This window comes from Engraulis encrasicolus, chromosome 12, assembly GCF_034702125.1.
Source record: "Engraulis encrasicolus isolate BLACKSEA-1 chromosome 12, IST_EnEncr_1.0, whole genome shotgun sequence".
In the NCBI taxonomy this organism is placed as follows: domain Eukaryota; kingdom Metazoa; phylum Chordata; class Actinopteri; order Clupeiformes; family Engraulidae; genus Engraulis; species Engraulis encrasicolus.
In genome coordinates this window covers 30,412,103-30,439,944 of record NC_085868.1, presented here as the reverse complement: position 1 = coordinate 30,439,944, position 27,842 = coordinate 30,412,103, and the positions used below count along the sequence as shown (strand labels likewise).

The window sequence follows — 27,842 nt, the reverse complement described above, 5'->3', positions numbered from 1 at the left end:
CAGACACAAACACAAACACACACACACACACAGGGTCAAAAAAGAAACAATGCCTCCGTCTGTGCAAGATCTGTCAAGGATAAATAGAGTCATCACTGCTGCACTAAAATGGTTAGACCGTTACATTACATACTGCGAATGTGCTAAAGGGAAAAAAAATCACTCCCTTTTCAACGGTCTTGGCATTCCTTTGGTGGATGACTAAGGCGGCTGGCATGGGCCTATCGAGTGCAATGCTGACAGCCCGGCATAAATCAGACCACTAACATAAGAATTCCGCCCGTGTCCTGTCCCGCCAAAATGAAGAGAGAGAGAGAGAGAGAGAGAGAGAGAGAGAGAGAGAGAGAGAGAGAGAGAGAGAGAGAGAGAGAGAAACGGCCAGTGGAGGGAGGGAGAGAAAGAGAGAGGTAAGGTGAAAGAAGGAGGGGAGGAAAAAAGCTGTTTGAGTAGGGAGCAGCCAGGCATGACAATCCCAACGGAACAGACCCACACCCTGTTCCTCATTCCGGATTCCATAACAGAATGCAGCCTCATACAAGCCTCGTCTCCTGGACACAAACATGGTACATAGACACACAGGGGTGTGCAGGCGCATTCTATCTCACTCACTCACTCACACACTCACACACACACACAGAGAGAGAGAGCTCAAAAAACCCAAAGCGAGTGAAAGCCTCCAACTAAAGCCCTGTGTTTCCACCCTCCACCAGCCTGCCAGCCAGCTCTCATTTTCTCATGCACATTGCATTAACTCTGACTATTACCCGGCACTCCTCTCCTCTCTGCCTCTAGGACAGCTCGGGCCACAGGCGCGATTAATCATCGGTGGAAGATTGGCCATTACCACAGCGAGATGGAGGCCAGGTATTTGCCTAGGCCCCAGGCGGTGGCGGTGGTACGGCACGTACGGCTCTCTGATCAGCAAAGCACTCTGGGAGGAAGGCAGCAGTGGCGGCGACGGCGGCAGCAGGGCCGCTGGCAGCTTTGGTTGGGCTGGGGACAACGCCATTTGAAAGGCCTCTCCACTTAATACATGCAATGTAATGAGATGCCAATAGTGGGCCTCCTCTCTCCCTGGGCCCGGGACAACACACAACCCCAGTGACTTCCCTGGGTAGCGGCGGTGGAGACGGCTGGGGCTGGGGCTGGCCCCCTGACTGCCACAGGTCTGTCTCCATGGACAACAGGCAGACTGCAATTACATCCAGGGGTCTGAGGACCACTTATCATGCTGCCGCTGCTGGTGCACATTACAACTTTCGGTTGTCACGCGGACTTGCCAACGCTGTTGCTGCTGCCACTGTCGATGAGGAGGAGAAGGAGGAGGAGGAGGAGGTGGTGGTGGTGGTGGTGGTGGAGAGGGCCCAAGCCAAATGGGCTGCTCCTGGCCATTGCAGCCACTTGTCAGAAACATAACTGAGCTTATTAGTAAGGCCTAAATTCACATTCATTTCCTGCATGAAATCACTGCTGGATTGTCGCGAGTCTGGTATGCCTGGATCGTCGGTCACATTCTAACCCCCCGGCAGTTTCGATTACAAAAATGGAACCTGAAAATTATCAAGAGGCCTCCACACCATTGCTATCATTATTGAACAACAATAGACTTATAAAGAGTAGATTAAAAAGCCAATGCCAGCTATTTCAACTAGGTATTTTTGCAGTACATACCTGGCCAGAGTAATAAAATAAGGATAACATTATAAGTTTGTGCGAATCAGGCCTGATGGAGAGAGAGGACCAAGCATAATATACTACGTACAATGTTGCCTTTTCTTACATTTGGTGACATAATAAATAAAGGATAAATGAAAAAAAAACTTTCAAGAGCATAAACTGCTCACAATCTTCCTCCATGCTACTGTCTGATATGTTTATCTGTGACACCCGCATCCAACCTGAAGGATGAGAGCGAATTTCCTCCGTTACAAAGAGAGTAAATCAAGTTGAAAGGGTTGGATTGTAACCGTTTCTTGGCCAGTTAGATTCCTCCAGTATGGGAATCATGTCACTGGGAACTGTGAAGCGGATTTGTTGTTTTCATGTAAGCAGAGTTGGGTAAGGTGTAAGACAGTAGCTCGACTTGTTTAAAATTGCAAGCCTGGCTTGAGGCTGGCTGATTTCCACCAAACAGTTCTGGACAAGAAAAATAGTGACATTTTGAGGAACAAAAAATTACTTCACCACATCATGCTCACCAATGTGCTGCCCTGCCCTCACATTGGCAGGACATTGCAAATGGCATATAATGTACCTGTAATGTAATTGTCTAAAAGAGTCACCCTTTCGGTTCCAGCTTTCAGATAGCCAAGCCAGCCAGATTATTTAGCCTACAACAGACCAACATTATGACCTGCCAATGATGTACGGAGGAGAAACTGGATTAGGCGGACTTCTTATCCTTAGCTAATTTTATCCTTGGCAACTGAAGTCAACAAACACCAATTTAGCCCAGTTTTCCTGAATGTCTAGGAGTATGGTAGTCATTCATCAGTTACCATTCACAAAAAGCTGTTGCTTCTTCATTGTGACTCATTCTCCAAATGGGCAAGCAGCCAGGAAATTGAGGGGAAATATCAGAAAAGGCACTCTGGAAACCACTCTGATGTGTCTAGGCAACTATTTGGCTATTCATGTGTGGTCATTACAGCAATATATGACGTGTGGTCTACGGGGTGAGACATCAAATTGGGTGTTAGGTTTTCATAGATGCATTTAATTTAGTTTAATAATGGGCTCATACAAATCATGGATAGGGCCTCAGATGGTGGACCATGCAGACTAAAAAATTCAGCCTTTCTTACTTTATTAATATAAAACATGGGCAGCAACTTCAAGCAATGTCAGCAGAGGTCTTGACAAAGTGTGGAAAGTTACTCTTTTTCATTCATGCACAGTGATGTACCCGTAATTTAACATCTTCTCATAAAAAAAAATACCAACGTCATGATGACACTTCGACTGGCAACTGTCGACCTCCTGTGACTACTGTCAAAGGTGACATAAAAGTATGTCACTTTTACAGTTAAAATATATATATGTGGTAACTAGATACCATGACAATTCGATGATGTCGATATAATAAGGTAGTGTACTTACAAATTTAGGTTTTCTTTCAGCATCTTCACTTCCAGAACTTCCCATGACCACTCCAGCAGCAAAACCCTTTTTGCGGTGCATTTTGTTCTCTCGACCGCGGCCAGAAGTATCATATCGATGATGGTAGTCATCCATGTCAGAGCTAAACTGTCAGACTTTACTAGTTAGCTTTGCCAGAATAGACAAATATTCACCGTTATATCAACCAGGGGGTGTAGAAAGACCGTGTAAGGGCTTATGAACTCCCCTTTCCCCTTCAGCGACCCTTAAAACACACTGACAGTGACAGGGTAATTGTAAGGTCCTGCCATGGGGTGTAATTGAGTGGAAAAGAAGATAGGCCTCCAACTAGCAGCTTGCTAACGCATAGATTGGAAACAAACGCCGCTGTTGCTTGCTAGCTAAATTAGTTTAGCTCCGACTGATGTTAATCCAATTTCAGGCTTTTTAGATCACCTAGCGAGGTAACGACAGTACGAAGACACGAGGCCCCAGGCAGCGAATGTCAATAGTTGTGTCAACTAATTTTCACAGGCACTTACAACTCCAAGTATGATTCTAAGCGATTTCCACCACAAACTTCAAGACGCAACTTCAAACTTCAGTCCGTCGGTACAGAACACTTCCCAGTGCTGTCAATTCGGAAAAGCCCGCCATGTGTGGTTTTGACTGACAAAAGGAACTAGCCAATCAGATTCATCCTTAGACAGAAATGGGGCGGTATCTTCAGAGAGAGTAACATTTGGATTGGTCTAAAATAGGATGTACACAACCTCTCCCGCCCGCCCTTTTTGCCCGGTTTATCTGTCAACTGAGAATGTACTTTGAAACATACGGCCTGGAGTGAAATTACTGGACACTGGACACTTTGTTAAAATTGCTGAGCACTATTGTGCCAATACTGAAAATGAGTCAACACAGAGAATGGACAACGTTCAGGCACGAATAAAACCCTTGCCCCCCCTTGTAAAGTGGCGAAGAGTGTGTTGAGCATTTTACCAGTACATCTGCTCTTCATTTTACGGTCCATTGCTGCCATCTGCAGTAGGCTACGGGACATAGGCGTTATAAAACTGAGGAGCTCAGCTCTACAAGCCATGAGACACGGCACTGGTCAGGACAGGGCCTTCAACTAAATGTGAATTGAGTGAGTTATTATAACAATATACATGTACTACCAAATCTGAATCATATTTATTGGCACATAAAAACACATCAGCTTTCCTAATCCTCCATGCCTGAGGGACATTATTTGGTATGATAGCCCTCTGGAAGTGGTAGCTTTCTTACATTTTTACTCACTTTTATAATGGCACCCAGTGCATTTCGCAATATATGCCTGGATGTATGCAAGTGTCTGTGATGATGGAATATGTTTTTATTGATGTTATATCACATGTAGACACCTTAGGGGTTTTAAAAAATACAGTAGGCCTATACAGTTTTGATGGATAATGTACTTTCCTATGAATTATATAGGTCAAAATGTATCCGCCATACACTTTTTCAGCAATATAATGCAAGGTTAGATTGATGCAGAAGACTGTAGGAGGGTGGGTCAAATCCCCATTATTGGTATATCATATCTGTAGAGTGTGGCCTTTCAGGCAATATATATGGGTTTGCTAGTTTAATATAAATTATACACCTATTTAAGCCCAAAACCCATAACTGTCCAATGGATTTCAATGGAAATCAATGCATTTCAATGTAATGCAAAGCACATTACATAACTAAGGTAGTGGAATGTAGGAAGTTGTGAGATGCCTCAATGCACATTATATCACATCTGCTGTGTACAGTATATCTAAGAAAATATATGGATTGGATAGCTTACTACAATAAGTTATTTTAGACCCACAACTCATGGCCGTCTTTACAGAAGGACTTTATGAACTTAAGTACGGATAGAGGAAGTTGGGAGATTTCAGTACACATTATGAACCTTTGGAAAATATATGGATTAGATTGCTTAGTGCACATAATTCAGGTAGGCTACTTTAGATGCTGACCATTGAAATGCATTGCAAATGCAAGTTCTGCACGTACAGAACTAAGGTAGATGAATGTAGGAAGGAGATGTCACAGCACAAATAATATCACATCCAGTGGATCTTTAGAAAGCCTATAATGTTAAATAGCCCTAATCTTTTTTTCAGTCAGTGGGCCAGGACACATTTAGCCTATATTTCTAATAGCCTACATTAAAGTGATGGTAGGCATGTGCTGGAGATGCATGCTAAGATGCCTAAGATACAAACTTGATCACGCTTACTTCGGTACATGAAATGAGATTTTCTTATGGCAATTTTGTTTTGTTGAACCTCAAACCCATAAGCACGGGAAGTATTGGGTCACCCATGAAGTGAAAAAAATGTTGCCTAGTGTCCTTTTAACATATAGCCAGAGATGTATAAAGTACTGGAGAAAAGTAGTGGAGTAGAAGTACCAGTATCATCTTGTCAAATGACTCGAGTAAAAGTCAAAAGTAGGCTAACCTTTCCTTACCTTACTCAAGTAGAAGGACAAAAGTATTCAAAATTTGTTGTACTTAAGTAAAGCAAGTAGAAGTATTGTACGTTTTGCTACTTGAGTAAAAAGTAGAAGTAGAAGTAAAAGTACTGCATTAAAAAAATGGGGGGGGAAAAGTCAGTCAAAAGTTTGAATACCATTTGGTTTATTAGAGCTCTGTACAATAAGTCTCTTATGAAGTGCAAATACCATTATGGTTTGTTATTAAAACAGCTTTGTAACACAAGTTTAGTTTTTAAGAAAACGTACAGTAGTTTTATTGCTTAAAACATACGAAATGAATTCTCGTTTTGTCCCTCAAAGGAGAACATTGAATCTAAATAGAGTTCTTCAGCGGAAGCGGAAGCATGTAGTAGATTGTAGTCTTTCATGTTAGCATTTAAGGACGTCCTGGTTCCTATCGGCTTCCGCCCTCCATTGGGAATGAATAGGGGTAAATTTCAAATAAGCTCCGAGTGCAAGCACGCGCTTAGCGAACCCCCGCAAACTGTCGAGGGAGTTAAAAATAGGCTGTAGGTATGACATGGTTGATCATTTTGTGTCAAACTTCGACATAAATACGATGTTGCGTCCATATGCTAAACCCGGAAGCTTTTGGCGACTACAGAAACGGCGCCAGTATCTAACGGCATGTACGTGCGGAAGGTTGTACCCATGGCAACCAAAGGAAAGTTTGTAGTTCGGAAGTTTTAATGATCAGAAAGGGGTTAGCAATATTGAATTATAATCGTCATGATTTAACATGTGAATACACCAACATGATGATACGATCCGTTCCACTAATGAGAAAGGGATGCGGGGACACGCTAATGTTCGTTGTTGCCGTGCAACTTATATTTTTGCCAAACCTGAATCTCTATGGCGTTTTGCAATGTAAAAAATCGCCAGGGAACCGGTAGTCCAAACGCCGCATACAAGTTGACGTCAACGCTGAAGAGCTCTATAGGGCCAGGGTTGGCAGCCGTCATCCTCCTCCTCCTCGCCGCAATGTGAGGTGGTTGGTGTCGTTGATGTTGATGGCGATACCTCGTCTACCTCATCCATCTTGCCAACATGCCAGTGTCAATAGGTTCGTTCATGATGGCGTCTTATCGACCAGGTTGAAAATTTGCTAGGCAGCGAGCATGCTCAGTGTGTCCGAGTGAAGCATCCTGGTTAGAATTTGCCGTTCACGACGCAGTTGAAGGGAGTGACTGCGCGGCAGTCGTGTCACATGGCATTGAACCATCGCGGGAACAAAAGTTTTGTCAAGCAGTAACAAAAACCAACTGCTGAGCAGGGGGCGTATTACAGAAACTTCCTATCTTGAAAATCTTATCTTATCTGTCTAGTTACCGCGGCAACGGCACTTTAGGACCGAATTTAGGAAAAGCGTATTACAGAACAGCGTTTCCTAAGTTGTTTTGCGCATCCTATCTTAAGTTAAGAAAGGGGTATTACAGAAGAATCCTAACTTCGAAAAATCCTAAATAATTGGTCCTAACTTTAGGACAGCCACCCAGCTGTCCTAATTCCAGTTATCCATTGATTTGTTAGCCAAAATTTAGCTGGTGTTCATCACCATTTACCCACGCTCAGCTTGCTGTTTCAGCCAGAGCTAACAGCGAAGTCTATCCGGGAAAACAACGCAATTGTGAACGGATGAAATGTTAATTAAATTAGGCTATATTGACTGACCCAAACGATGTGTGAAGTGAAGAGTTGATGATAAATATACCCGACTTCGATGTGTATCAACTTCCTTAATTGACAGCCGACCATGGTCAAGTCAAGCTAATTGTCATTTATTAATAGCCTATACATGCGCTGGTCATACAAAGACATTTCATGAAATTACGTCTTAACTGTTTTGCGTGCATTCGCTTGGAAAAACAAAGCATTGGGATGAAAATATGGAAAATGGGAAGCACTTTATTGGGACTGAAACCAATGCATTTGGTCAACTTGAGGTTGCAGGCAGCGAGAGTGACCTAATTTCGTCCTCACAGATGTTGCTGTATTATAAATCCGTTCGGTGGAACGTCACTAATAAGTGCGTTATTTAAAAGTAATGAGCTTAAAAAGTTTAGCGAAATATTTACGTCCTCTTCCTCTCTGGTTTAGTATCACGCAGACCGCGAGATGCAGCAGCAGTCAAATCTGTGTATTCTAGCTTGCGTCGCACTACTGTTGCTAGGTAGCGGTGCGTTTGTTGTCAGGTAACAGACATAAAAAGTAGATCGTAGATGTTTAGATCGCTACTTTAGGATTCCTAACTCAAGATAAGATAGGATTTCCAAAGATAAGAATCCTAAAGGAAGTTAGGATTTGTTTCTGTAATACCAAACTGGAAAAAATCTTATCTCAAGTCAAAAGTTAAGATAGGACGACTGAAGATAGGAAGTTTTCTGTAATACGCCCCCAGAAGACCACCTCCTCTAGTCCACGGGCCAGGTGAGATGTCGGTACCACTCAGAGGGGCAAAGGTTGCTTATATTTTTTGAAAAGATACATGTCTGAAGTTAACATTTTTGTATGATAACCCTTCTGGAAGTACAGCCAAGTTAGGGTTATCAGCCGTTAAAGTAACACCCCCCCATCAAAAATAAAGGTTTTTAAGATGGGTGCCTGTCTTTCTACTGGCCCTTGTTTAAGACATATAGGGATGGTTAATTTTGTTATGTGTGGTATCGTTGCGAAGGGGAGACTCTGAGCTTTCATCCGACACCTCTTGAGAACATTTTGGTTAAGTATAGCCCTCCCTGCAGCTCTTCAAACATTTACTCAGATACATTTTTTTCCATTTTCGCCGATACCATCTCTTGTCTTTTCATACTGTGGCATCAGGGAGCATCAGAAAGACCTATTTTAAACTCTAAAATATTGTCTTGAGTATCAGGAATCTGAAAATGTATCCTTTCACTATGTTATCCCATGTTTAGGGGGTGATTTTCAGTCTTGTATGAGGCATGTTATTTTTTTCAAAACACAGTTTTACCATTTTCTCATAAAGTTCAGGAAGCAATACCTCTAGGTGCATTTTGCAGTTGGTTGTCATAGCTTGTTATATACCATATGAAAGCTTGGAGTGGGTAGCATATTCATATATTATCATATATTTGGTGTACCTGTTTGCAGAGCAATGTTAACTAGGCAAATCATTTTCCATAACCAGTATCAATGATATAGTTTCTCAGTGATTCCATTGTGTCATATGGTGTCTGAATCCTGACTACTTGTCCTAAAATCAATGTTGTTATGCGCCCAGAGGTTGTATACCAGAAATATATGTGATAATGTCCCCTATGATATTAGTCTTGCAACTGAAATCATAGCAATTGTATATAAACACAACATAAACTCATCCCTTAACTTGTGCAAGGGGGCAGCCCCCAAAGGGCATCCAAAAGGCAGCAGTGCAGCGGGACGGTACCATAATTGGGGTGCCTCAGTCATGGTAGAGGATGGTGGAGAGCACTGGTTAATTAATCCCCCCACTAACCTGGCGGGTCCTGAGTGCAGTTGCACACTTGCAGGAGGAGATAAGTGCTGCACACTCTCGAGTTGTCACATTAAAAACTTGTTTATTTAATTGGAGAATTTGCGGCACTTCTCTCCTCCTGGAGGCCTTGGTCGTACCACATGTATCATGATTTACAGCAACATTTAAAAACCCTCTGCAAGAACACTTGATTTGAGGTGAAGATCATGAAGAGGTTTGCAAAGGAAGAGTGGGGTACAATGTCATCAGAGCTTTGCAAAGACAGCACAAGTTCTGAACTTCATACTGCTGCAACAACTACTACACCATGCCACCGATGAAGCAACATGCATACATGTACTGTATTCACATGTGTTGGTGTACCAACTGAGCAACTGCAGCTCACTTTCCAGGCATACACTGATACCCATCCCTAGACCCAAGCAGCAGTAATGAACAATGGAGTGGAGTGAAGTAGAGTAGAGAACTGTATGGTACAGTAGAGTATAGTTCAGTAGAGTACAGTGCATTACAATAGGAGACCATGCTGAGCATTGACCTCTATGAACCTGGTAGTCACAGTAGATGTAATGGGTTTGTTATTGCCCTGCTACTCTACATGTGCTAATGTCACAATAGCACAGAACCTCATATCACACTGAATAGTACTCCCTGCACATGCACTGTAAATGTAGAGAGTAGGACCAACTGTGGCATTCATACAGTTACATAACAGCCATGTTACACATACTATAACAGCACATGGGGCAGTTGTGGCGTAGTGGTTCAGGTTCATCAGATCAGAGGGTTGCAGGTTGAAATCCCACCTGTATACTGACTTATGCATAAAACTGTATACTGTATACTACATACCACTTTAGAAAGAAAAAATGCATACACAAAGAAGATGTGCACTTACCTGCTACTTAGGTACACCTTGCTGGGCTGGTACTGGGCTGGGTACTGGGCTGTAGCCTACCCCTTTTTCAATAAGAAGCCATTTAACTGCCTGCAACAACGTTCAAGTAGACTGGGGCATTGTAATGATGCTTGATTGGTACAAAGGGGCCCAACGTGTGCCAAGAAAACATCCCCTGCTGAAATTATTTTTTTGTCTTCTGAATGGTCAGTATACAGTCCTCACCAGTATTTGGGTGCACAATGACAATGACAGCTTCCAAACATGTTTTTCATTCATCAATGAGCTTTTTGTACTTTTCTGATGGTATTGTCCCTCACTCTTCCTTTGCAATATGTTCAACTTCTTCATGATCTTCAACTGTTATATCACAGACAGTTTTTACATTTTGCTATAAATCATGACACCTCTGATACAGTCTAGGTCTCCAATACCAGATGCAACAAAGCCCTGCTGCCTGTTCAAATCACTACCCAAGACTGAAGTTGGCCTTTAGGTTTGTAGATGATAGACCTGCTGGATTTCCTGCAAGAGGGCCTGTCTGGGAACACCAGATGTGTCATTATTGACTAAACAAAACCACTAAATGAAGAGCATCTCAAAAGGACTAGGCATGGACCGCTAGATAGGGCACCAGACTGCCGCCTCTCTCTCTCGCCAATCCTTTCCTGTCACAAAATGAGCCATAAAAGACAAAAAAAGAGGCCTAGGCCACTAGAGGACATCTAATTGAAAGTAACAAAGAACTATTTTTCATCAAATTACATTTTAAGTTCAGTACTTTTTTTGAACTACTTTACCTATACTTGAGCAGATTTTGGATGAGTACATGACTTTTACTTACCCCTCGAGTAAGATTTAAGAAAGATAGGCCTACGCTCACTTGAGTACAACTTCAACTCTTTTCCCATCTCTTCTGCTAAGCACATGTAAAATTAAGATACATGTATGTCTGACATGTAGTAACCAAACATTTTTAAGTCATATTTAACATGACACAATATGTCTACAAAAGTTGACACGATATGTTTAAAGGCCTATTGTATTTCTCACACATTTGCTATGATTTCGGTTGGTAGACTAACATCAAATGGGCCATTATCACATATGTTGCAGACGTTGTATATAACCTCTTGATGTATTGCATCACAACACTGATATTAGGACAAGTAGTCAGGATTCACGTATCATTACACAATGGAATCGCTGAGAAACTGTATCATTGATGCTGGTTGGTAAGGAAAATGCTTTACCTGCATTGCCAAGCAAATAGGTACAGCAAAATATATCATAATATCCCATACACTGCAAACTCCAAGCTTTAATATGGTGTATAATGAGCTATGATAACCAATTGCAGAATGGCCCTAGAAGCGTTGCCAGTTTACCACTACATGGAACTGATAGAGTAGTGTGGGGTCATGTACAATGCAGTGTAAAAAAGAAAAGTGGAGTGGGAGTCAGATATATTACGGTTACCACTCAAATTCATCTTCAAGGTTGAAACGTCTTGAGGTATTTTGGACATACGGTATAATGAAGTTTCAGTCATAACAACAAATTGGCAACCGTTGCTATGCAAATAGGTTACTATGCAAATAGGTACACCAAATACATGGTCATATCTGTATACTATACAATCCAAGCTTTCATATGATATACAGGGTCGCTGACAGCCTTGGCTGGGCCTGGGACAAAGACATCGGAAAGGGCCCCAAATTCAATACATACAATGTAATAAGGATCAAATTCTGGGCCCCCTCTGTCCCTGGGCCCGGGACAAGACATCCCTTTGTCCCCCCCTGTCGGCTTCCTTGATGATATATAACAAGCTATGATAACCAACTGCAGAATGTCTCAAAAAGGCCTGACTATACGAGACATTAGCACACAAAAAAACAGCAACAAAAAAGTGGCATGCCTGATACAAGACTGAAAATCACCCCCTAAAAATGGGATAACATAGTGAAAGGATATATTTTCAGATTCCTGATACTCAAGACAATATTTTAGAGTTTTAAATAGGTTTCTCTGATGCTCCCTGATGCCACAGTATGAAAAGACAAGAGATGATATCGGCGAAAATTGAAAAAAATGTGTCTGAGTAAATGTTTGAAACGCTGCAGGGAGGGCTATACTTAACCAAAATGTTCTCGAAAGGTGTCGGATGAAAACTCAGAGTCTCCCCTTCGCAACGATACCACACATAACAAAATTAACCATCCCTATATGTCTTAAACAAGGGCCAGTAGAAAGACAGGCACCCATCTTAAAAACCTTTATTTTTGATGGGGGGGTGTTACTTTAACGGCTGATAACCCTAACTTGGCTGTACTTCCAGAAGGGTTATCATACAAAAATGTTAACTTCAGACATGTATCTTTTCAAAAAATATAAGCAACCTTTGCCCCTCTGAGTGGTACCGACATCTCACCTGGCCCGTGGACTACTCCATGATGTGAGGAATCTGCCGTGATTGGTGTTCATAGCTCATGTGATTCATGTGTGTGTAGTTGAACGTGCTTCATTTTCTACATGCTGAAATGCATTTCATGCTCAAATGCAGCATACTCAGAGTGGTATCATCCATATGTATGGTCGCACAACCCACTTACAACAGTAAAAAAGAGAAACAAACCACCCTGTCGTCAGATGCTCCATCTTCGCCACGTTAGGTGTGTATGCCGTTGGTTACAAAACCAGTACGATTCCACAGGCCGCCTGCCCGACGGTTAGAGTAGTGGTTGCGCGCCTGACTTCCATTCGTGATGTCCCCGGTTCGAAACTGCATCGAAACACAGGAAGTCTTTAGTTGCTGATGGTTAATGTGGAAACAGACCTGTTGCGAGTTGTCTTTTATGTATGAAAGTGCACGAAACCTTTGAAGTGGCCTTTGTGGTTGGCGCGCCATGGTAAAACTACTTATTGAACACCTGGGTTCAATCCTCGCAGGATGGGTTGGCGCTGTTATGTCATTTTAAAACTGTCCTATCTGAATGACGACTTTGGTCCGAAAACACAAAATGAAAAGCCTAAAGTGAGTACTAAATTACTGAATTATTACATGGAACTGAAGCCAAATCATCACAAATTTGACTAAGAGTCAAACCTTGACTCACCGAGTGGTAACCTGTGTCTCTACCCCAAGACCATCGGATTTCTCTTCGAGTGAGAGAGAGAGTCTTGGATTTTACAAGCATGTGCCAACGTTGGTAAGCGCGTCATGGAATTAGCGCTGTGATGATTTCATTCCACGAGAGGGCGCCCTGGTACATCCGCTGTCAAAAAAGGTAGATCCACCCACAGACCTTTAGATCCACCTTCTTTGCCGCTGTTGAAATCTCGTCGTCCTGATGTGTCCAGCTTGGCTGCGACGCAGTTATCCCCGCCTTTTTAAGACCAAGCAAATCACGTTTTGATCAAATCTTTTCCTGCGTGGTTGCGACCGAGCCTAATGCCAACTGAGCATCACTGACATGCGCGAGAATGCGATCCGCTTTTATTTCCCTACCATTGCATCGCCCACTGACCGTGAACACGTTCCATCATATCTGGTGATGACAGAGCCATCTAGCGCTCGGGCATAGAAATGAGTAACGAGTAACGAAAGCAGCACATGAAAAATATATCGGAGTAAAAGTATTAATTTCATCAGAAAAATGTAGTGCAGTAAACGTACAAGTATGAGGAAAAAAATATTACTCAAAAAAGTACATATACTGCAGTTTAGTACTTAAGTACAGTACTTCGTTACTTTTACTTCGTTACTATACATCTCTGCATATAGCCTACTTGCAGTTATCGAAAAAGGTTTCTGACACCCTGTGGATGATTAGTTGATGGGCATGTGGATGTTATTTTCAGAAAGTTTCAATGGCTGAACAGGCATATCTTAGAGACCATAGTGCCTTGGTTGCAAAAATGGCTCAACTTGAGTCTACAGGAGGTGACCACTCAAGTGTTGAAAACAAGATTAATTAGTACAAGGACAGAGGACAAAAGAAAAATATTATAATTGTCAGCTAACTCACAGAAATGAGAATTTAATGACACTAACTGTTCAATGAAAGAATGCAAATAGTGCATTCGGAATCCTTCACACATAACGTGGCAATTGCACCTGGTAGTATATGTCGTTTTAAAGGGACACTGTGTGAGATTTTGAGTTGTTTATTTTCCAGAATTCATGCTGCCCATTCACTAATGTTACCTTTTTCATGAATACTTACCAACACCATCAAATTCCAGCCTATTCATTATGACTGGAAAAATTGCACTTTTCATACATGAAAAGGGGGATCTTCTCTGTCCGCCATTTTGAATTTCCAAAAATAGCCATGTTTTGCTGCAAAAATGACTGTACTTGGACCATACTAGAAAATATTTTTTAATACTTAGTAAACTTTCATGTAAAGATCAAATTTGGCAATAGGCAGCCCAGTTTCAACGAGCAGCATAGTTGCAGTACGTTTTTTGACCATTTCCTGCACAGTGTCCCTTTAACAAACTACAGTACTGTGTGAGAATTGCAATTTCTACAATACAATCAAAAGCTCCATCACTACTATTATCATAATCAGCCAGGTTTGGCTATTATATCTAGTCTTCCAAAAACCCAGTCAGGAAGAGATTCAGTGTTTGTGCTAGCTGTATAGAAAACATGGGCTACGTCTCAAATTGCGCACTTGTGTCAGTGCACTGACAATCAGTGCACAGTGCACACAGTGCACTGAGGTCTTTAGTGCATAGTGTCGTGGAAAAATTTGAGCACTATGCACTGTGCCCTCGCTGGAAGTGACGGCTGAGCATGGCATTAGCTCGCCAAAATATCAGTTGGCTACTGTTTACAATGCACAGCATCTGGTGCTTGTATTTTCATTTCCTTCACCCCAAAGGACAACAATCACACATACAATAATTTGGTTGGCATGAAAAGGTTGGTGTCCCATCAACATTACTTACAGAATTAGGAGACTGATGACCAAACTCTTCCACTGAACTGAATGGCACATTTCCTCCGTGTCATTGTCAACATGGCCGCCGTTTAGTGCATGCAGTGTCCATGGCTGAATCTCAAATGGTGCACTTGTGCACTTTAGTGTTCATGTTTCAGTGCGTATGCCGTATTAGTTACGCACTGAAACATAGTGCCCGAAGTGCACAAGTGCGCCATTTGAGATCCAGCCCATCATTCAAGCACTGAATTTTTCCGCCATTGTTAGGGGATCATCCTGGCACTTTCAGTGCACTGGATCAACTGAAATTTTCAGCGTGAGCGCCCTAGGCACTGAAAAACAGTGCCCGAAGTGCACAAGTGCGTGATTTGAGACACAGCCATGGTGAATGACAAATGATGAAGTTGAATTTAGGAGCTGTTTGCCATTGGTTGGGTCCTGTGGCTTTTTCCCCATCCAATCATCATCATTGGTGATTGCTGGTTGCTGGGGCAACAGATTGGAGAATGATGGGGGTAAGTTTTAGCCTGGCTCTCACGCAGACCCTTCGTGCTTCGTGCATCTTCGTTTAACTTCGGTAACAACCATCGTGAGAACCAGGTTAGGTAAGTTTCATGAACAGTTTCAATTTCTGAGTGGTGAGTTGATTTTAGAACACATGACACTAAGGGCCTCTAGCTCAGTTCCTCTGGCTTATGAGGGTGTCTTTTAACTTTACTGTAAACCCTGACTGGTAAGCGACAGGGTGATCATACCTGTGCTTTTGGTGGCTGTGACACCCTTGCTTTTCACATCCCTCAGATGTTTTGGTGATGTACAGGTATGTTGCCACAAACCTTCTGCATCTACTTCAGTGCAAACTTCAATTTCATGGCTGCGAGTCCATGGTGCAATGTGAATAATAAGCTGGTTGTCTGAGGACATGTGGAGGCAATATCCAAAGGAAATGGCTGTATGAAGAGGAAACTGAAGAATACACCAATATCTCCAGCCTTCTTGGGAGCTGATGCTGCCTCATTCCCATTGCAGGTCTCCACTTGCACTAAGTAACCACAAGTAATGCCTTTTCCCTCACCACTGATCTCACAATACAGTATGTCTGAATTCAGTGTCATCTGTAGCCATGCCTTGCACAGCAAGTTGTGAGATTGGTAATGGACATCTTGAAACTTCAAGCCACATTTTGATGTAAGCTGAAAGTCCTCTTTCCAGTTCCTGTTCAAATGGGGACTTTCTTCAATGGGGGGCATATCACTCAGAGAAGCTCATGGGGTATGGCACCAAAGACATCAGCAAGATCCAGGAAGATGACATGGAGGTTCTTTTTTCCAGCTTTGCTGTTTGGATTTAGTGTCAGGTAATGCTGTGTGTTACCCAGACATGCAGCCCTTTGAACAGTATCAATGTGCATGATTGGCCATTCTTGAAATAACACTGAAAAGGAGATTTCCAAAATAGAGATCAGGACCCTACCTGCTCTACACATCAGTCAATGATTTCAATTCACTTTGTGTGCTTCACTCTACTATTAGACTCGGAGGCAACAATCAATGCAAGGCACATATACTAGTTTCCCTTGAATATCTTTTCTATCAAATCCCTGTGAGATTCCTTCTTCCCTCCAGCATGTTTGTGGAGTTATATTCCTGCTGGTTGGTGTTCTCACAAGTCTGTTGTTCATCATGTACTTACTCATTCTCCAACATCTCAGTCACAACACATATGAAATTAAACAGGACTCACCTGATGCCATTTCTGTCTGTATCATGATGCACCTAGTCTTATGTGTCTCTGACACCAGAGCAGTCAACACACCCAACATACCCAGCTAGTCAGATTGTACGGTATGTTTAAAAAATATACATTTTCAGAAAAAGTAATGGTCAAGTTTAGTTCCAGACAAAATGAAAATACTGTTATGCAGGATCTCCATGCACTGTTCTTGAAACTGAAGTGAGTGCAATTGCAATTGCATCTTTCAGTTTTCTCTGCTACACTTTAGACCTTCATTCTGTAATATAGCATTTTGATTTGATTTTCAATGGATGGCTAGATGAGTTTTGAGTCTAAAATAACTGTACTACACATATCAAGCCCGTTTGTTTTCCAAAGGCCTATAGCTATATAATGTGCATTGAGAGATCTGTCAACTTACATTGATCTATACCTTAGTTCTGTACTTTGCATTACCTTGAAATGCTTTGATTTTCAATGGACGGCTATGAGGTTTAGGTCTAAAATAACTCTGTAATGTGTATCAATCTGTCTAATCCAGGGGTACCCAACCTATTCCAACCTAGTCCCCTTGAAATGTTCATACTTCTTCAGGACTCATCACTGACTGAATAAATAAAACAAAACATACACTACAAACAAATATGAATTTCATTTTTAGACCCACTTGGAATACAGCAAGGGCCAACCAATGGGTCCAGGCGTAAACTTTGAGAATCACTTATCTACTCCATATAAGGTCTACATACTCTAGATGTGATATAATATGCATTGGGACAACTCCCAATTTCCTACATTCCTCAACACAGTTATGTAATATACTTTGTATTACATTGACATTCATTGGTTTTCATTCACATCCATTGAACAATTATGAGGCCTAAAATAGCAGCATACCTTATATTAGGCAATCAAACCCATGTATTTTGAAAACACACACTCTCCAGATATGATATAGCAAAAGTTGGGATCCAACCTATCCCCCTGGGGTCTTCTAACAAAGTACTTTGCACTTTGAAATGCATTGATTTTTAATGGGCGGCCATGAGGTGTGGGTCTAAAATAACTGTGTTATTTGTAGTAAGCTATCCAATCCATATATTTTCTTAGGTCTACAGTACACACTCTAGATGTGATGTAATGTGCATTGAGACATCTCCCAACTACCTACATTCCTCTATACCTTAGTTATGTAATGTGTTTGGCATTATATTGAAATGTATTGATTTCCATTGAAATCCATTGGACAGTTATGGGTTTTGGGCCTAAATATGTGTATAATTTATTAATTTATATAAAACTAGCAAACCCATATGTTTTCTGAAAGCCCACACTCTACAGATATGATATAGCAAGTATTAGGATTTGACCCACCCTCCTACAGGCTTCTGCATCAATCTAACCTTGCATTATATTGATGAAAAAGTGTACAACGGATATATTTTTGACCTATATAATTCATTGGAAAGTACTTTATCCATCAAAACTGTATATTTTTAAAATCCCTAAGAAGTGTAGGCCTACGTACATGTGACATAACATCAATAAAAACATATCCCATCATCACAGACACTTGCATACACCTACATCCATACATAGGCATGTATTGTGAAATGCACTGTCATTATAAAAGTGAGTAATATAAGAAAGCTACCACTTCCAGAGGGCTATCATACCAAATAATGTCCCTCAGGCATGGAGGATTACAAAAAACATTGATAGACTTTGCCACCTCAGGTGATACCAACTTCTGCTTCGGCCCATGGACTAACAGCACGATACCGCTGAGCAAAAGGGCCAGACAGCGCTACTGATACTGTAGGCTTCAGGAGGGAGGTTTATAACGTTCCACGCCACACTCAATGTCTTTACATGCGCTGGTCATACAAAGAATTGAAATTACGTCACTCTGCTAGTAGGCTAGTAGGTTACACTCACCCCCCTAACCTCAGGCCCATCTGGCTCAAGGCACCAGTTGACTTGTTCGTGGCGAAGCAGTGCTGCTTTTGCTAGGCAGTGGGCATGCGCACTTTGCCAGTTTGATGCATTCTGGTTAGAATTTTTTAAGTGCGCATGCTCGCTGCTTAGCAAAAGCCGCATAAATGAGCCTATTCAGGTCGTTCGTGATGGCGTTTTTTCTGCCAGGCAGCAAGTTTGCTAGGCAGCGAGCATGCCCACTGTGTCCGCGTGAAGCACCCCGGTTAGAATTTCTGTCCGCGACGCAGCATATGGGGATGGCCTCTGCGCGGCAGTCATGTCACATGGCGATAAATCATTGCGGGAACAAAGGTTTTTTGTATGCAGCGAAGCAGTTAGGTGAGAGCAAGTGCTGGGCAGAAGACCTCCTCCATGCCGTCGGTAATCTACCCTTATTGGAATTCATCTGACGTGAATTTCGGGTGTAGTCCCCATGCTTGTGAGGCAGTTCACTCGCTGCTCCAAGTAGGAAGCAGCGTTTTTTTATGTCTTGGGAAATAACGTTAGAAAAAAACTGTCCAACTTGTTTGCCAAGCATTCAACCCCACCTTTTTAAGACCAAGCAGATCTCGTTTTGATCACGAAAATATTTGCTTGGTTGCGTCCGTGCCTATTGTAACTGAGGTGTTCCTGCACAGTCCATCCCCCTTAGATCTCGAACTTGCCACCTCCTAATCAACGCATCGGTTCGGGTAGGGAGGCACAGCGCAATACAGCTGAGCTAAGAGACCAGTCTTATAGCTACTGATACTGTATGAGGCTTCAGGAGGGAGGTTTTCTATCGTTCCACGCCACACTCTGCTAGTAGGCCTCCGTTACAGCAGCAGTACTGCATCTGTATGAGGCTTCGGGAGGGAGGTTTACGAATGTTCTTACAAGCTCTTGTTGATGCCTTTCTTTACTCACTCACAACTGCATGGTCCATTGCCGACTCCAATATTAATTTAATTATTAATTCTGGTAGAGCCAACAGGTCAACAGAGAGACTACTAGCATAGGCAGAGATCAAGTCAGCTTTGTTGACAGCTGACATGGGTTATCGGGTTATCGGGTCCTTTAGTCCAGCGGTATCATGCTGTGCCTCCCATACTCAAACCAATAGGCTCGTTCGTGACGAAGCAGTGCTGCTTTTGCTAAGCAGCGAGCATGCGCACTTTGCCAGTTTGTCAGTTTTGAATTTTCTAACCACAATGCATCAAACTGGCAAAGTGCGCATGCTCGCTGCTTAGCAAAAGCAGCACTTCTTCGTCACGAACAAGCCTAATGTGTTGACTAGGAGGTGGCGAGTTCGCAGTCCCGAGGGAGACCAACTGTGGGGGAACATGTCAGTTACACATAGACTGGGAGGTTCAAGAAACCTGTGGCCTGGGGGTCCCATGCCATCTTAATCCGGCCTTGCCCAAGGACATCAATTCATAGATGTTTCAAGGTTCACATTCATCTTCCCTGATGCATGCTCAAATGTTCAATGTTCTTTTCCTTTTGTAGTAACGCAAGGTGTTGCTCAGTTCACAATGTATATATAGGCAATAGTTTTTAGACAATTCACTTTTTCCTCTTTTTCTTCTCAGTTATGGCAAATTGGCCTGTGCATGAGTCATCAAACTAAACACATTTTTTCATCATGCAGGAGATCACAGTTGAGGCCTCATTGTGCCAAAAGTTTGCCAAAGAGCACGCTGCCACTTCACAATGTGTATAACTATGTTGGCCAAGCCCTATATCAGGTAGTTACATCACAAATATAATTAATTCTAGTTTTGAATTTGGTGAAAGGATTGGATACTGCACATACAACTTGTCACACTTAATATAAGAGGATATGGAGGATATGACGGCCATATCTCCTAGAATCTCTGGTTTAACTGGTGCTGGCGGTAGCCTAACTATACCTTTTCTCATAATGTGTAATTGGGTCGATGGTATACGGCAGAGCTAGGCAAACTCAGGCCTGGGATCACAAGTGGCCGGGGTCATCCCGGGTCCTATGTTCCCCAGGTTCTATGTTCACCGCTACCACTTAGAACCCTTTTTTCAAAAAGTTTTTTTTTTTAAAGGGCCCTATATCCCATACAAAGACTGGGGAACATAGGACCCGGGGAATATAGGGCCCAGTACGCTCCCCCTGTCACAGGTGCATCAACAACCTGCGCTTTGCCATGCAACAGCAGTCTACTTGGAAGCAGCGGGGAACATAGAACCCTTTTTTGAAAAAAGGGTCCTATGTTCCCCTGTTGCGGGGAACATAGGACCGGGGGAACATAGGGATGACCCCCAAAACTCTTAGTGACAGGACCAATGAGCTGTGGGACCAATGGGCTGTGGGAACATATACACGCTCCCGTAGGAAGGAATTAATAGTCAACAATGTAGCCTACTGTATGTCAGCGTAGGCCTAGGCATTTATTATTTCTTAGAGACAGGCAAGTGCCTACGACATCTGGCCCTTCGATATTCAAAACCAAATGTGGCCCTCAGGGTCGCTGACAGCTTTGGTGGGACCTGGGACAAAGTCCGCTGAAAGGCCCCCCCCAAACCCAATACGTGCTATGCAATGAGGACCCAATTCTGGGCTCTTTCTCTCCCTAGGCCAGGGACAAGTGACCTGTTTGATCCACCCCTGTCGGAGTCCCTGGTGGCCCTTGTCCTTGACCCTAAATTTGCCCATATGCCAACCCCAGGCAAGACGGCGATAAATGACGAATTCAAATCCCACATCCTGTCAGATCATTGGTTAATTTGATCATCATAAAGCCAACCATGCGTGTCCAAAAAGGCTAGGCCTGTCCCTGTAGGTTAATGCAGAAACAACCAATAGGCCTATGTCCGAATAAACATCGATCCAAACTCTTGGTATTGAATATATTTTTACTCCATATTTTCCTGGTTGACTATGCAGTTAAATCCTTATTAATACGTTTCCATTGCCGATAGCACTGGAAAAAATTAGGTGAAACAAACACCACGCGGTTATTTCAATGACGTCGTTCATCTTCAACTTTGACCCATGACGTATGAAAAGTTTGAGGTCAAATGTTTTTGTTCGCTGTCGCGCACTGGAATTAGGCAGCTATTTACTGAGTGCAATAAACTGTCGTTATTTACAGGAAATACAATGGCTTGTCCCCCTAATAAATAATCAATTTGCGAGAACATAGGGGACGAATATCATAGGGAATGGCTGAATTAGCCGCAGCCCTCTCCAAAGAAGGCTGGTAAGTAGCTGATGGCATGCTCAAGTAGACTAGCTTAGCAAGCTGGAGTAGCATTCCGTATGTCATATGAGACCAATCTGAGATAATTTAAGGACATCTTAGAAGCTCTAAGGCAAAAAATACAACCTGCGATTTTACACTACAGAGCATTTGAGCTATTCCTTTCCCCCAGTTGTAAACAGTTCATGTAGCGTCTGTCAACTTAGTTATTGGTCAAGTAGTTAACGTTAGCCTGCCAGCTTGCAAGGAGTTCATTTGCTGAACGACTCTGCAAGCTAACATTTGCGGCTCGGTTAGCTATGTATGCTACTATGTATGCATGCATTTCTTTTCCTGCACTCCCAGCTGTTATCCTCTTATTTTGTCAAAAATGTAGTGCTGCCCGAGCTGTGAGTAATACTTGTAACGGGATAGTTATATCATTTCACACCACCATATGTTAGCGGCGTATGCCTGTCAACTGCTTGACATAGCTGACTGGCTAGCTATCCCAGTCCCTCAAAATTGGCATCGTATTGTCTCGAACTGGCGCATGTTGCACGCTGTTCATCACTCGCTAACACCAGCAATATTTTCAGTTACGGTAATTTCAAGACATTCGTGATCCAACTGTCAGTACATGTAGGCTACATATGCCAATACTACGCGTGTGCTGAAGTTAGCAAAACTGTCTCCGGACATGTCCTGGGACAGGGCTTCCATTTGTTATTTAGTCGGGGTCCATTGAAAACAATTGAGCTGGCTCAGTTCACGTATAACAGTTGGAGGAAAATGTCAAACCCAAGCCACGAAAATGATTGCCCAAAACAACACTCGTCAAAATAAATGACCCTAGAAGACTGCAGACCGTCAGTAGGCCTCAACTCATTTGCCATAGCACTCAGTTGTGTCTGAGGTCTGGGTATAACACTGGAATACAACTCATGAAAGGAACAGCATTCATGTGAAGCGTTAGATTAACATCCTAAAAATCAAGCTTTCTGTCGAATGCGACATATTATGCTGTTCCCTCACAGGTACCTTTCAGAAGAAGGCATAAATGAGTGCAAGGGTTCAAACGAGAAAACCTCAGCAAGTGACATCATCCGCATTGCACTCAATGTAAGTAATGTTACTCTTCTATCATAATGCACTGGTCTGGCCCTATACTCATCATTTTGATGATGTGAGTGTACAGATGGCCATTCTGTGCTGTATCCAGAAAAGTATGTACAATAACATCAGTGCTTTGTTTAAGTGTGGCAGTTAAATTGTTTGATAACACACCTGTTTAATTGTACACCACTGACTCTACACTATTCCTACACAGGTAGATTCTTGCATTCTTTTTCAGAAGTGAATGGTTTTATTTAAGTGGCTTGTGTCTCGTGATCACCAAAATGTGTCCCTTGGGATAAGGCAATGACACATATGTCGTCATTCACAAATCTGTCCTTGAAAGCAACATCCAGAATACTGCAATCAATATAATGCCGCTAATAGTGTTGTGTGGGTTTGCCAATGACCCACAGGTGACCTGCGTGCAGGTGTGTTTGGTTGCAGTTTTTCTGAATAGTGCGGATGCAGGTGGCACGGAGACCCCGGTTTGAGTCCGGCCGGGGTAATTTCCCGACCCTGCCCCATCTCTCTCTCCCAATGGTTTCCTGTCTCCTCTCATACTATCCTGTAATAATAAAGGCCAAAAAGCCTAAAAATAGTCTAGACCCGGCCCAGCAATCCTGAACTTTCGGAAATACAGATGCAATAGCAATTTTGTGTTACAGAACTTCTCAATTGAATGCAACCCACCGATATCTTGCACTCTAAGATCTCACTCGTCCATTTGTCTGCCTGAATTAAGTAACCGGGTGTCATTCTACAATTTATATTCTGTAAAATGTTACCTTTTAAAACTGTTATTTAGCAGAGTAGCTTTTCAGATCAGAGGGGTTGCTTTGGAATTCCTCACGGGTCAGTTTTGAATATCTGTTGGGTGACTTGGGTCTTGTTGGGGGGGTTAAAAACAAAACAAAAACACCTGCGCAACACTGGCTGCTTCCATGAAGTTTGACTACTTACTTTGTTTTAAAAGAAAACCATAAATTATGTTTATTAATACTTTCATGTTTTGAGAGGCAGAATTGCTGAAATTGTCCTTTTTTTAATAATACTTGAGTTGAAGACAAGTGAATTTGGCAATGTGGCATCTTCAGTAGTCAGAGAGTTCATGACCTCAGTTGGTCTCTCTCTCTCTCTCTCTCTCTCTCTCTCTCTCTCTCTCTCTCTCTCTCTCTCTCTCTCTCTCTCTCTCTCTCTCTCTCTCTCTCTCTCTCTCTCTCTCTCTCTCTCTATAGAGTGATCTGCGGCCTATTGGAAAGAGCTTTTTGCCCTCTGAAATCAACAGTGGAAGAATAGAAAAGGTAAGTTGTGTGTGCATGGTTGTGAGCACTCGCACATGTCATCTTTGTGGTTTTACACACACACACACACACACACACACACACACACACACACACACACACACACACACACACACCCCATTAGGAGTAAGAAAAAAACCCTAATCCCTCTGCAATAAGTTGTAATGCAGATAACCTCTGTCGCACTTGCACTGCTCACCCACTAGATGGTGGTAGTCGCCCATGGAAGCGGTTATCTGACTGGGGCTCATGCCTTATTACCGTCGTGTCACCCTATGCAGGATAACAGTTTTATTAGAATCCGCCGGTAATAACCCTCGGCTTCCCCCAGGCCACGACGGACAAATACCTGATGTATTTATATGGAGGTGTGTGGAATGAAGCAATCTGAAAGGTGTCATGCTGTTTTTAATTCCACTTGCTAATCAGGGGGGTGGTGGTGGTGGTGGTGTTTAGGAAACTGACCCCAGGGCCTGACACAATAGGAGTGTTTGTTATGAGCGATGCACCACTGCAAGGTGTATCCAGGATAAAATGACACGGCTCTATACCAAAATCTAATTATGTTTCGGGGCTGAAAAGTAGTGGAGAAATTAGAGTGTGTACGTGCATGCGTCTGTGTGTGTGCGCGTGTATCTGTCTCTGTGTGTGTGTGTGCCTGCGTGCGTGTGTGTGTGTATGCGTGAGTGTGCGCGCGCGCGCGCGTGTGTGTGTGTGTGAGGTAGAGATAGGGAGAACTGGGCAAAGGGGGAATAGGATAAAATGGTTAAGTAAGACATGGTTTGCATTTTTATTTGCTGCTTGCCTTCAGCCAGTTTTGCCCGTAGTGTTTTTTAAATTGCAAAATATCATAGCCCATTTTCTATTTTAACGCTTTCTTTACATGACTGCAAAGATGCTTCTTTTTTAATGACTCTTACAGTGCAGTTGGGAGCTCATCTTAAGATGCCTCCCAATGTAAATGAAGGAGTTTGAAGAAGGTTGATTTTGCTATAGGAGTTCATCCTATAGCAACATCAGTCATCCGTCTGCTGCAGAGATTTTTTTTTTAGGCACTGAATTTTGTGTAACGTCTCCCACTATAATAATTCCTCCTCTCGGGCGCTGCGCCACAGCCCCCCACATTTGGGCTTTCACGCCCGCCCCATGGGGACCCCGGTTCGAGTCCGGACGGGGTCATTTCCCAACCCTCCCCCATCTCTCTCCCACTCACTTCCTGTCAGAACCTCATACTATCCTGTCGATAAAGGCATAAAAAAGCCCCTTAAAAAAACAATTTAAAAAAAAATAATAAAAATAATAATAATAATAATAATTCCTCCTCTCCAGGTTGAGGGTCCATGTGTGCTTCAGATCCAGAAGGTGCGGAATGTTTCGGCCCCGAAGGACCACGAGGAATCCCAGGGCGCCCCCAGGATGCTCCGCCTTCAGATGACCGACGGACACACCTCCTGCACGGCCATCGAGTTCAAACACCTCTCCAAGATCAGGTCAGTGACTCCACCTATTGCCGTACAACACTTTCGTTCACCTCAAATTGAGAAGGAGTGTATCTCAACAGCATAATTGCTAACTAAGTTGGCAACTTACTTGGTTGCAATGCAATTTCACATAGGCAGTTGTTAAATGGTTAGTACAATGTTCAGTTCAGTTGCTCACAACGTTTAGGTCCACCACCTTCAATCTTCAGCTTTGTGCGCACTTTATGCACCCTCTCTGCCTCCACCTGGAACGGTTTTGCACACATGACCCCTTACAGGGAGTTTTGAATGTAACCAAAGGTTCAAAGAGGTAGACAGAGTTTCTGCACATCGTCCATTACACTTGCATTTTAATTGCTGACAATGTTTTGGTCATTCAGACCTTCTTCAACTCCTCCACCTTAAAATAGAACTTTGTTGGCTCTCCCTTTCTTTCTGTCACAGTCTTTCACTCCCTGTTCCCTGCTCTCTCTCTCGCGCTCGCTCTTCTCTGAGGTATTCAAATGAATGCACAGCTGCTTAGTCTATTCATTAAATTTCTGCAGGCAATGTAAGGTGCCTGTGCCACCATTTAAAGTAATTATACGAGGACCCCCAGTGCCACTGATGTGTGCTTAAAAAAGAAATCCTTATCCTTCGTCTCCATCTTTATAACAGTCACTCTGTCTTCAGAGTCATCAGTATCCGTAGAAACTAGGTGCTGACGTTGGAGAGGAAATGACCATGCGTCAAAGGAAGACAGTAATTGAAATAGACGAGTAACGAGAAGTTTTCAATCCAAAGGTCCAAGTGATTAGATGTCCAGCTGAGCTTGACTGACTTGAGCAGGGCAGACGGGGGGAAAAAAAACCTCTAACGCCATTCGTTGAAAACATTGCCCCATTCCAAAGCAAGTTCAATTAATAATTCAGAGCATTTCGACTAACATCAGGATGAAAAATCTGCAGTGCCTCGCTTAAAAGTCTGCCGGCAATGTTTTAAAATGTTATTCATTTTTTAAATTGTAGGAAACGGCTTGTGTGGCATCTAGGAGTATTCCACAAATCAACATCTTTTAACACATGTATAGTCACTGTCTACGACGTGTTACTGCAGCTCATTATGGAAATACTAATTGGGGGAAAATGTGCGAGTATCATTTGTTACCCAGGAAATTGTGATTTGTTTCGATCCACTAGCGGCCATGATGGCCTTTTAAAGATGTAACGAGTTTAAAATGGGTGGATATATTGCCTAATCATCATAGTAAATTTGGGTAATGAGAACATCCACATCGTTTCAGCTGGTACCGTCAAGTAGGCCTTTTTTCTGTTGTAGCTTAGCGAATGAGGCAGGGCTGGACTGGTCATTTGGCATACAGGGCATTTTCCCGGTGGGCCAACAGTCGCCATGGGCCGATGCTGTTGTTTTGTTTGTTTGTTTCAAATTTTCACTTAGAGACCGGCCCACAATTTAGATGGGGTGGCCCATCGGTGCCTCCTTAACATACAGTGGCCTGAGCCCATCATAATAATAGTATGGGGGTGAGGGGCTGGTCTATGCCAAAGATGCCCAGGCCAGTTAGTGGTCTCAGTCCAACCCTGGAACGAGGCATTCGTTTGACTGCAGTTAGGGGCCAGAAGGTTTCATTGCCGCTGGAGATATGGAAAAGACAAACAATTTTGTGGATGAATATAATACAAAGAGATGAGAATATATGAATCCCTTTTCAGTTCCCTTCAGGGAATGCGGCAAATCACAGTAGATACTGTATTTGGGGGGGGGGGGGAGACAATTGTCATGCGCCAGACAAAAACTTTGATCTTTGTTTTGAACCCTGAAGCATCTGTATGATGGTCTTGTAAATCATTGGTCATGTGTATGAAGTATGTGTGTTGTGCTTTATAAAAAGGGAGCATAAAAAACACATCATAGAACCTGCATGTGGTACGTCCGCCACGCAAATGCAAATAAACACATTGCATCATGCACACTACAGGGCTAGGCAACTTATCAATTCAGTTTCGGCTCTGATGTGCGTTTTTTGCTTTCTTCTCTCCCGTAGTCAAGGTTGCATCTCAAAAAGTTGCCC

At 42.8% G+C, this 27,842-nt stretch overlaps 2 protein-coding genes across 2 annotated transcripts in view; one reads left to right on the top strand and one right to left on the bottom strand.

The window, feature by feature from the left end:
- Positions 1-3,714, bottom strand: part of LOC134459672 (protein diaphanous homolog 3-like) — a 414,535-nt gene extending 410,821 nt beyond the window's left edge. Inside the window, exon 1 of the mRNA XM_063212051.1 lies at positions 3,100-3,714. Coding sequence (XP_063068121.1) covers positions 3,100-3,234 — 135 coding nt within the window. The 5' untranslated portion in view covers positions 3,235-3,714. The remainder of the gene's footprint in view (positions 1-3,099) is intronic.
- A 17,991-nt stretch (positions 3,715-21,705) lies between these two features.
- Positions 21,706-27,842, top strand: part of tdrd3 (tudor domain containing 3) — a 32,732-nt gene continuing 26,595 nt past the window's right edge. The window contains exons 1-4 of the mRNA XM_063211881.1: positions 21,706-21,891; positions 22,908-22,992; positions 24,225-24,290; positions 25,620-25,780. Coding sequence (XP_063067951.1) covers positions 21,854-21,891; positions 22,908-22,992; positions 24,225-24,290; positions 25,620-25,780 — 350 coding nt within the window. The 5' untranslated portion in view covers positions 21,706-21,853. The remainder of the gene's footprint in view (positions 21,892-22,907; positions 22,993-24,224; positions 24,291-25,619; positions 25,781-27,842) is intronic.